The sequence below is a fragment of the Amblyomma mixtum genome, chromosome 9, assembly GCF_055824585.1.
Source record: "Amblyomma mixtum isolate Tamu chromosome 9, ASM5582458v1, whole genome shotgun sequence".
NCBI classification, from domain to species: Eukaryota; Metazoa; Arthropoda; class Arachnida; order Ixodida; family Ixodidae; genus Amblyomma; species Amblyomma mixtum.
The window spans coordinates 101,728,539-101,739,544 of NC_143020.1; the positions used below are offsets into that span (position 1 = coordinate 101,728,539).

Here is an 11,006-nt window from a genome sequence, read left to right on the forward strand (position 1 = left end):
GTGTTATCTTCATCATCCTCGCGCTTCATTTAATGCTGATAATTTATGAAGGATGCCACTGCATCGAGCCAACTCTCTGTCCATAACTAAACATTCAACGACTTTCACCCACCGAAAAAATGGAGGACAGAGAAGTTTTTATTCTCGTCGGAACAGCATTGGGCTGAAAATTGATATCGTCTACAAGTTGACACAAGTCATCCGAGGTGTCGATGAGGCACATTTTACTATTGGCTCGTCTCCACAAGAATCACCGTGTATACGATGATTGATCCTGCTAGCTGCAAAAAAGTGTGCAAAGGGAACAAGAATGACATCCATTATTAACATTATTATTCTTTTGCGTATGCAGGTTGAGCTCCTTATGTTGTAGACATCACTACAAGTATTGAGAAAACTCATATTGTGGACCAGCGCAAAACGGACAACGGACCAAGGAAAGAGAAGACGACACGGGCGCTGAATTGCTTCTAACTTGCCCAGCAAAACGTATTGTTAAATTATATTGAGGAAAGCTGCTCAAGGCAAAAAACTCTGTCTGTCTGCCCGCCTGCCTGCCTGCCCGCCCGCCCGCCCGCCCGCCCGCCCGCCCGCCCGCCCGCCCGCCCGCCCGCCCGCCCGCCTGCCCGCCCGCTCGCCCGCTCGCCCGCCCGCCCGCCCGCCCGCCCGCCCGCCCGCCCGCCCCGTCTGTCCGTCCCGGAAAGCACATGTTGAGCAGGTCGAGAAGCAGTTTATTTTAAGGTTTTAGCCTGACCATGTCAATGTGTGTTTCCCTTTCTGTCTATGCCTGTTTCTCTGCCTGCCTGCCTGCACCTGTCCGTTCATCTCTGCATCCATAGGTCAGTCTTTCTGTCTTTCTGTCCGTCTGTCAAGAGGCCATGACAGTGCTCACACAGTGCGTGTTGGCAGGTCTCCGCCAAAATACAGCGTGTACAATGATCTAATCCGCTAGCTGAAAAAATATTCAAAGGAGTCATTATCTTAGCGGTAAGAAACAGACACAACACCAAGACACACACACACAGGACACTCGGGTGTCCTGTGTGTGTGTGTGTCTGTTTCTTACCGCTAAGCCGGGTGTCCTGTGTGTGTGTGTCTTGGTGTTGTGTCTGTTTCTTACCGCTAAGAATATGATTCCTTCAAGCCGTTACCAACTAGCCCAACTTAATTTTTTAACGAAATATTCAAAAAAAAAACTAAATCTAATATCTTTTTGCATATGTCGATAGCGCTCCTTGTCTTGTTGCACTTGCTGACTGTCTTTGAAAAAGACCTGTTTGAGTGTTTTCTGCTCCGTCGCTTCACTTCTGCATTTCAACATTTCTTATCAACAAACAGCTCATCAACAACAACTACACCTACATCCAGCGTACACGTTAAAAGAGAAAGCATGTTCGTTCTGATAACGATACATCAGAGGTAAGCAAGGAAGCGTTCCTCTCAGACTTTAATTTTCACTGCGTGTTTTGTGCGGCCAGATTTCACCAAGCGTTCTACTTGCCTCTGGGCGTCCATGTATTTCATGTGGTCAACCTTGCTTTGGTCTGTTGTGGACTGTTTAAGGCAGTTTGGTACTAATGTGCTACCTTTGTGTTCGGTACTACAGCTCTAGGTAGCACGAAGAACCTGTATCCAGACATCAATATGGTCTCTCTTTTGTCGTGACAAAAAAATTCTCGACAGCTTACCGAAACAACTAGTGGCCGATCCAGCGAAAAAAATCCTGTTCCGGAAAAGGCCATTTGCTTCGGTATTATGGATCTCTGTAGATATTTTACCTGTAATTCGTTGCAATAAAGACGTCAGATATAGTTGCTACACCATTTTTATGATTAACCCAATATGCTCAACCTCACAGCAGGAAGGAATACATACCTGATAAAAATAAGTCAGATCTTCGCAGGAGGTTGGAGTCCTGTACAGAGTTTGCTTCAGTTTTCTAAGCTGTAAGCAAAAAAATTTACTAAATTAGGACTCTGCAGTGTAACATTGCCATATAAATGTTGCCGTCATAATTTACTGCCTTAATATTCCTTCGAAAGAACCCCTAATTTAATATAAATTTATAAACCGGACGAAAATAGAAATAGTGTGTACTTGCGTCAAAGGTAACAACGAATGGTTGTCGCAAAAAGGGTGCCCTCATTTTGATTACCATTATTTGAGCTCTGGGATTAACTCAAAATGTTTCGGATATCAAGAAAAATAATTTATTTTGTACTACCAGTTTTCGCTGTGTTATATTCATTGTTTCTTATCTTAATTAACCCACTACCCTCTGTAATGCCTTTGGCCCTGGGGGTACAATAAATAAATAAATAAAAATAAATAAACTCAAAATGTCTCGGATATCTAGAAAGACTAACCACGCCTGCGATTACGCACATTCAGCAAATATTAATCTACACAAAAAAACAAGGAAATGTGAAAAACTACTTCCAAGGAATTATATAGTGTCCTAATGGCGCGCGGTTTGGCCCACACTCTCGCAATTACTAGGTTTTGATAAACGGACATGAGTTCAATTCCCACAGCACAAAATTTACTCACTTCTGCGATCATCATGTGGCTCAAATCGGCGATGTCATAAAAGCCCAGGCAGGACGAAATGGTGTACATCATTGTAAGCAGGTGCCGCGACGTTGAAAACTCTTCTACTAATGCCATGTACACGCTTACACATGTCTGCCACAGGACCGTGAAACCAGAGATCGCGATGGACCACCCAAAAATGTGGTCCACCCTATCCTTGAGAGCCACTATCTCGCAGAGGTTTATCCTTATATTCTGTACAAAAGTGGAGCGTTCGGGTAAAGCAACACCAGCACCATTGATTTCCACGACAGACCGAAGAAGTTGATGCTGATCCATGATGTACAGCCGGAACACTTGAGAGCAAGGTCTCAGGATCAGCAAGTGAGCCATGTCGTACACATAAAAGAGCAAGTTTCCCACAAAGCAGATCGCTTTAACGAATACTGCTAAAGTTTTACTTTGTACAAGGCTGTCAATAAACTGGAATGAGAAGTAATTACAGGCACACACATTCGCAACAAAAGCCACGGAGAGTAAAGAACCAACGACGTAGGAGGCCACCATTCTGTCGCGCCGCTTCGGTGGCACGAAAGTCGCCTGCCGCTCATAATTGGCCGATTCTTTAAATAGAGCGACAAGATCATTTGACTTTGATACAATGCACATCACGCAAAGCGAAACTTTGACTGTGAGTAGTGCGTACATAGGGGACCGAAGAGAAGACGTAAATATTTGGACTTTGTTGGACATTTCGAAAGGGACCGTGTAAAGGTACACCGCAAGAGCGACAGCGAACAGCACGAAGCAGATAAATGAGTAGATGAGATGGCATCTCCTCCTTGTTGTCGTGACACCACCTTCATCGGCACATTGAAGGCTTCGAGCAAATGGGATTCCAGAAACTTCACAGATCCAACCATACCACTTGAAATGCTGCATCATAAACGACCTCATTATAAGAAATTGATTTGTGTTTTGAAGAGATCACAAATTTTCTGTCTCCGAGTCTGGCAAGTCGGGCGATTGGGGAAGATTCTTAGCTTCGTAGGCCCAAAGCTCCTTCCTGAAATAAAAATAAAGTACAGAAATACTAGCTTCTATCTACAATATATTCACTATATAGGAATATTATTTTGTATCTAGAGCATTGTTGGTTCATATGTCAATACATTTTCACGCACTTTAAAAAGGTATTTCCAAGCACCTGCTTACAAAAAAATTGCTCATCAAATTAATTAAGATGATGCAATTTTTTAGACCCTAGATACCAACTTCTACTGAGAAGAGATATTGAGCTGGAAAAGAACAGAGATCTTCTCACCCCGAAATATGTAAGACATAAAGATTACGTTGTGTATTAAGAACCTAATAACTAAAAGCTTCTGTATGATGCAGTGCCACCGGGGTGGCTCAGAGGGTATGGCGCTCGAATGCTGACCCGAAAGCTTAAAGGGGCTGCGAAACACTGCCTGGGGGAATACCGGCTATACTTCAGGTGGGTTCTTTATGTCACACAGATGCTGACTTAAAAAGAATTACAGGAATCGATGCACAGGAACGGGAGTTATTCAGTGAAGAAATTTCAAAATACAAGCAAACAAAACGCTGCCCTCAACTTGATTTTGGCGGGGCTTCCCACTCCTATTTCGCTCTCCCAATGACGGCACCTGGCGCAACCAATCAAAACAGCCAGCCAGAGCACGTCGCGGAAGTTTGTACTCCATGGTTGCCTGCTCTCTGTAACTCGTTCTTGCTGAGACTGGCAGCGTTGTTTCCATGCCAGAGCGCCCCTGGTGGTGTATTTTTATTTTACTTGCTTTGCAGGGCTTTTATCTAAGACAACCAAGTTGTTTTTGTTGATCTAATATAAAACGCAGACAGGTGACAAAATGTGTCTCTATTTATTCACACATTTTGCAGTATATTTACTGTTTGTCCGGTCATCAAACTCACGCCAGGTGATGTCATATCCGCTGCTAAAAACCCGCCACTGTATGGCGACACCACCAGAGCCATGAAGTTGTTTTTCGGAGGACATTAAAATATTAAAAAACGGAATGTACGCGGTATTACCGACGCTAATTGCACCATTATAACTCACTGTATGCAATCAACAGCCAAAACAGTTAACTAAGATTGTGTTTCTGGGCTCCTTTAATTCGATGGAAGCGAAATTCAAGAGGCCCCTGTATTGTGCTCTGTGACTGCACGGTAAAGAACCCCAGTTGAAAAAAAATTATCCAGAGCCCTCCACTGCGGCGTGCCTCACAGGTTCAGTCGCTTTGTGCCGTCAAACCCCATAACCTAAACACATACCCGGTGCGTGAAGAAGCAGCGGAACTACCGCCGCCTTCCACAGTTATTTAAAAAAATCGTAGGTTTGCGTGCTTCAAACAGTAATGCTTTTCAGCTTCTGTAAGTTGTTAACAATGTCGTCAAGGTGCACTGTTCTACAGAGCAGCACTTCACATCTTTACAAACTAGGCCTGCATTTAATCAAACAGATCGTAACACCGACGGCTTCAGTGATCTCGGTTATGGTATAGTATAGTAACTGAGTGTCAACGCCCGAAATCTTCACGTGGCCATGAGACACTCCTTACTGGAGGTATCCGTATTAATCTAGACCGCCAGTTCTTCAGGAAAAGGGCGCATCGCATGGGCGTTTCTGCTCTCGACCTCCAGCAAAACGCGGCCCAAATAAGATACGCCCGTTAGCTGTACCTAATGGGCAAAGAAAAATGGTAATCATAGCCCTAAGAGCGTGAGAAAAACGTGCTTGTCGTATACTTTTGTCTTGAAGGATATTGGTGAACCGCCATTTATGTTCTGAGAGAACCTGCCATATGCGCTCCACCCCATTCTTATCCTTCTAGTTATTTATCTCTCATGATCCGGATCAGCGGTCACTACCTGCCCTAAATAGACGTATTTCCTTATTACTTCCTGCCCCTCGCTACCAATTGCTAACTGCTGTTGCCTTGCTAGACTGTTGGACATTGCTTTGTTTTTCTGCATGTTAACCTTTAGACCCACCGTTCTGCTTTGCCTGTCTAACTCACTGATCATGCTTTGCAGTTCATGTCCGGAGTGACTTAGCGAGACTATGTAATCAGCGAATCGCAGGTTACTTAGGAATTCTTCATTAACTCTTATCCCCAACTGTTCCCAATAGGCCTCGAAATACCTCATGCAAACAGGCGGTGAATAGAATTCGCGAGCGAGATCCCCCACCCCGCCGACACCCTTCCATACCATACAAACTTTTTGTCCGGTGTCTACGGCACACAACCATCTCCATGTGGTGCACACTGCATTGGTTAATGTTTGTTCATAGCGGAAACATCGCATGTCCGTCTCATGACGTCGCTGTACGCTGACTGTAGATGCAGCATTCAACTAAACTCTGTTTCAAAAGTACCTTTTGAGAGCTTGGGGATCGGGACCGCGTTCTGCTACGTTTCTACAGAGCACGCAGCTGTCACGAGCCACTTGCCTTGTTTGAACGGCTCAGCCACCTTTAACAGATGGTTTCTGGATGACCGATAAGGAACTGAGCTCCAAGTTTCGCTGTGCGTCGGCAGCGCCACCTCGGACCATTGTGTTCGCTCTCGGTCGCTATTTGAGGTACGCCTACGCATATAATATTAAGCGTTTTTCTCTTTCTTTGCGGGTATTTTCTGCTTTCACAAAATGGTTTCCTAGTTGCCAAGTGTGAGCGCTACCCAAAACGAGCTCGACTGGCGCCGCCGGAAGCTCCGTCTGGCTGAAACTCGGAGACCCGCACGCTATGTTCTGCAAATTTGATGGCACACTTCCCTTCGTACTTCGACCACTGCTGCCTGTTACTAATGCACGACACGTGGTATAAAGGGTTAGGCAGGGTCAGCGGTAATAGCATTGGGTTGCGCAATACCTTTACTGCAAACGCCCTTCCTTTCCTTCAGGTTAGGAGCTGTGGAAAATTGTTAAGGCGCTCTTATGGTGCAACGTTTCGCTACATCTGTTATGCTAACCTCTCACACAGAATAGCGCAAAAAAATGCGACGTTAAGACTGGGCACTCGGAACACGAATTAGCCTTTATTCGAGCTATATATCCCTTTAGGTACAGGAACAGATAACTCAGGTATCTGTCAGATATCTGGACAGATATCTGGACTCAGATATCTAGACAGATATCTGTCCCTTAAGGGACAGAATATGCTGTCCAAGGCCAGGGGTAGATTTCAATCACTAAGTATGCGGAATACTTACGGCTGCCAACGGAGACTAAATCCTATATACTACAAACCATGCGGAGTTCTAGATGTTGCGATTTTAACCGATGTTTCAACCTCCTAGGTTTGATAACTTCAAAAGCTCCCGTTATACGTTTAGAAACCTCCTCCCTTTGCTGACTGCGTCAAGTTATGGTTTTTTGCGGTTGTATTATTCCTCCAGTGACTACAGTAAGCATTCCTTATGCTTAATGATTAAAATCTACCCCGTGAGTTCAGCAGCATACCCTATTCTTAAAGGGGAGTTTGCTAGAGGATAGCGCATTTCCTTTGTACTCCCGTTTGGCTTATTCGTGTTTAGCGTATGGCTCACTTGTATAATTCAGCTCGAGGTGGCGCTCGTGCTCGGTCTTGGCACGAAGGCTGTCACGTTAGTGATCGGGTTCACGAATGACTGGCTAATGTCGGCACTTGCTCTTCCGATCCTGTCGGTGTCGTCAGAGCTCATGTTTGATCTTCTGGCCCACGAAAATTCCTATACCCTTAAGCCATAGACCGACTTATGAGCCATAAAACCAAGGCAAATAACTGCTTGTCATTAGGACCAAGAAGCGGTAGCAGATACTTAGGGAGAAGAAGAATACCATGTTTCGTTCGAAGACCGGTAGCCCAAAATAGGGGCAGGCAGTTGCTGCCATTATCTCACGGGGTGTCATTCTTTCAACAACGGCGACGCCTTTTTAGGAACGCTGCTTTAACTTGTGGCTGCGCTCACCGCCAAAGGGAACAAGAACATGCTGCATGTCGTTATCTGTAGAACGCCTTTAGGTCCGACAGGCCACACCACTGTTGTCCCCTGCGTTGTCGGTCTCCGGCGGGGCGATTAGGCCAGAGCGGTCTCACGTTATCTTAGTATACCCCCTGTAATCGCTTTCAGTGATCAAAGTTGCATACAGAACCTTCCCTTGTCATGAAAAGAAGTAAATTGACGCCGCCCTGGCATGACAGGAGTCGGCGCCGTGCGGTCGCACTGTTGTTGTCTGGTCTTCTCTTGATTTCTAAATCGATACCGCCTAGAACTGTTGATGTGATCAGGGGCTATTCGATCCAAACAGCGACCAGCTGAAGTCCGGGCATATTTCGACAGCTTGTACCCGTTGAAATTGGTCGAAACAGGAAACAAATAAGAATCACGTGTCTGAAGCACAGGCTCAACATGTCTGACTGAAATAATCTCTGGCATGCTGTATAACAGCAACGGCGAGGTCGCTTTCCCGCATGATGGTTTTAACAAAGCAACGGCTCTACGAGCATCTCGGAACCATCGCTGTGACAGGTAACCTGTTTTTTCATTCCTGCTTTGGGCAACGGAGTTTTTTCAAGCGTAATGCGTTTTAGGTCGGATACATCGAGACGATGGGTGCATGGTCACGGGTTATTTCTAAACACTACGTGCGTTGTTATAAGCTCAAGTTTTCAACCACGCTAAAGCAACTTCGAAGTAAACAACTCAAGTGCTCACTTCTGAACATGATCTGCAATGTTTATTGAAAATTTAGAAACTACGCATATTTCAAAGTTTTTCTGACGTCGTCAGAGCGACTGCCTGAAAACTTGCACTAGCCGAATCATCCCGCAGCACGTTGTTCTCATTTTTATATGCTGCTTAAGCTATCTGGAACTCCCAATTAAGTTTAAAATTAAGTGAATCTAAGGTTACGATTTCATTATCACAGCAGACATGCACTAAGTTCAATGCGGCGGACGGACAACTCTGTAAAGTCACTTCAACCTCCCTAATATAGTGTGGCACTGTGAAAGATGCCCCCTGTTTCACTGCTGCACCCCTCTAGCTCTAAGGCCCAAACTCTGAAACTTTGCTTACCTCGGTACGGATGCCTTCACTGCGGTGAGGCCGCCTGATATTCTGATGGGATCACAGTGATGGTTTCCTTGGTGCTTCGTCAGCGTAAGGCACCTTGAAGCTATCTTTACGCGTCCTTTCCCCAATACTGTCCCTGCATCAGTGCTTCACCTCACTGCTGCCGCAGCCACTTGCGCATGCGCGCTCTCTCCTGTCTCTGGGGGTCTGCGCGACACCAGCTCGGCGTGAACACAATCGAAAGAAAATGGCACTGTGGGCGTGTCAGTGTTGCTAGACCACGGCATGTTTTGCGCTCCTCTTTGGAGATTTTTCACGTTGAGTAAACAAATTGTACGAAAACGTCCACATGTCTCTGTATTATACGCCGAGTTTTAAAATTGTGGGACCAACTTCTTTTCTCTTCTTTTTTAATTAAAAACGGTTCAGTAAACGTTATTATGTGTGCCTCGAAAGCCGACGTGCGGCAATTGTTCCTTGCCTTGCAAACGCACTCCTTATGTGAGCATTGATGAGGTCTGCTTTAAAAAAACTGCTTGCTCGCCCCATCGATAATTCTTGGTAGGAGGGCATGAAAGCTTGATCTCTTAGGTTAGCAAGCGGTCGATGAAAACGAATGTTTCGCAGTTTGGTTCTTTCCATTATTCCTTTCTCCACTTGCGCACATATTATAAGGAGCAAGAAACTCCTTTATTTATTTATATATTTCTTTAATTACAGCATAACCTGCAGCACCGAAGCATTACAGCAGAAGAGTGGGTACAAATAACAATACAAACAGGCAAGCATACAAAGCATCGAATGCACGGTGACTGTAAAACGAAGCCATCTTATACTATCCGCCAAAATAATAAGGTAGCCGATGGTCCTTTAGAGTAACTGAATGGATTCCAAGAGAAGGCAAGCGTCGATGAGTGCGGGAGAAAGTTAGGTGGCGGATGACATTAGGAAGTTTGCGGGGATTGGGTGGCCGCAGCTGGCAAATGACAGGGTTAATTGGAGAGAAGTGGTAGAGGTCTTTGTCCTGCAGTGGGCATAGTCACGCTCATGATAACAGCGCACTGAGAGAGTAACGGTATTAATTGCAAATTATTGATCAGTGGAGCGAAGCGGACATCATCAGCTGTGACTACATTCTCTGGCAAAGCGTTCTATTCAGATACCGTTTTTGCGAGGAAAGAAAATTTCACGTAAATTGTGCGACATTTAATTCCTGTAATTTTTCAGCTTTACTACTGTCCCTCGTACTTGAGATGTAGGGGGGAGTCTTGGTTAACTTAGATTTGTCTACAGGAGTTTAGTTATTACAAATCGCATGCATTTGTTTTAGCCAATTTACCTTCCGTCTTGTGTCAAGAGGTTTGATTCTGATGCTTGCCTTCATTTGTGTATCACTAGCTCCTCGGGAATATTGTTTTAATAAAACCTCGCCGCACATTTCTGTCTACCCCCCCCACACTCACCAGACCGGAGATCGAGCGATGTAGAACGCCAGCTTCTTCACGTGAGGCGTGGGCTCTGGGATCATTGTGCTGGAGATGCCGTGCTGCATTTGGGTTGTTTGAGCTACCCGCCGGGTGAGTTGTCTCATTTTGCCCTGGTGGCCGACGCCTTCATCCGAACAGGATTCGGGCAACTGGATTCATCTGCTTGTGTGCAACTGCCGCTTAGCTGTTGGTTCATCCTACAGAAGCCAATTGTTACGGGAACTAACTCCAAACTCTCAAACCACCTTGGGGTAAAGCGGAAATTTGGGCGAGTTGGTACGTGTTCATTTTGCTCACAGCGCAAAAACACGAAGCAGGAAAACAAAGCTTGAACACCAAGAATACTGCGGATTGCCTGGCTGAAAACGGTCTCACATTGATGAGGACTGATGAGGAGAGTTGTTTTGTAGTCCTCCCAGCATGTTCCTTCGCTGAGAAAGCGTTCGAAGCCCTGAAGAAGAACTTCAGGCGGGTCGACTTCAAGTGTTCCAAGGTGACAGGGCAGGCTGTTGAACTTCTGAAGCGCCACAACTTGAACAAGCTGGCGGAAGCAGCCAACAGATCGACTGGTCTGAAGCTCGAAGTTTTTTCACCGTTAAGACGCACAATCCAAGCTCCCATTTCATTTCCATCGTCTCTGAACGGGTGACTTGGCAGCATGTGTTCTCAGGATATCTTCAAAGACAACTGGCGTCTTCGTGCGCCCCAGACTCATTCGCGATTCAAAATTCAGACGTGCTGGCTGAGTATCTGAAGCTGGAAATCCCTGGTAGCTGCATGTTTTTCAGCATTGACGTGGTATACCTTTATTGTTCATTGCCGCATGGTGAGCTCATGAGAGCTGTTAAGATGTGCGCAGCAAAGGACAGTGACGAAAGTGCTT

At 45.5% G+C, this 11,006-nt stretch overlaps 1 protein-coding gene across 1 annotated transcript; it reads right to left on the reverse strand.

Annotated features, from left to right (window-relative positions):
* Window positions 1-227: 227 nt before the first annotated feature.
* LOC149330396 (uncharacterized) lies at window positions 228-3,489 on the reverse strand. Its single transcript, XM_089559421.1, has 4 exons — window positions 2,551-3,489; window positions 1,876-1,944; window positions 1,689-1,778; window positions 228-281 (listed from the first exon to the last, which is right to left on the reverse strand). Exons 1-4 carry the CDS (start codon window positions 3,487-3,489, stop codon window positions 228-230), a joined length of 1,152 nt encoding a protein of 383 aa, XP_089415547.1.
* Window positions 3,490-11,006: the final 7,517 nt, after the last annotated feature.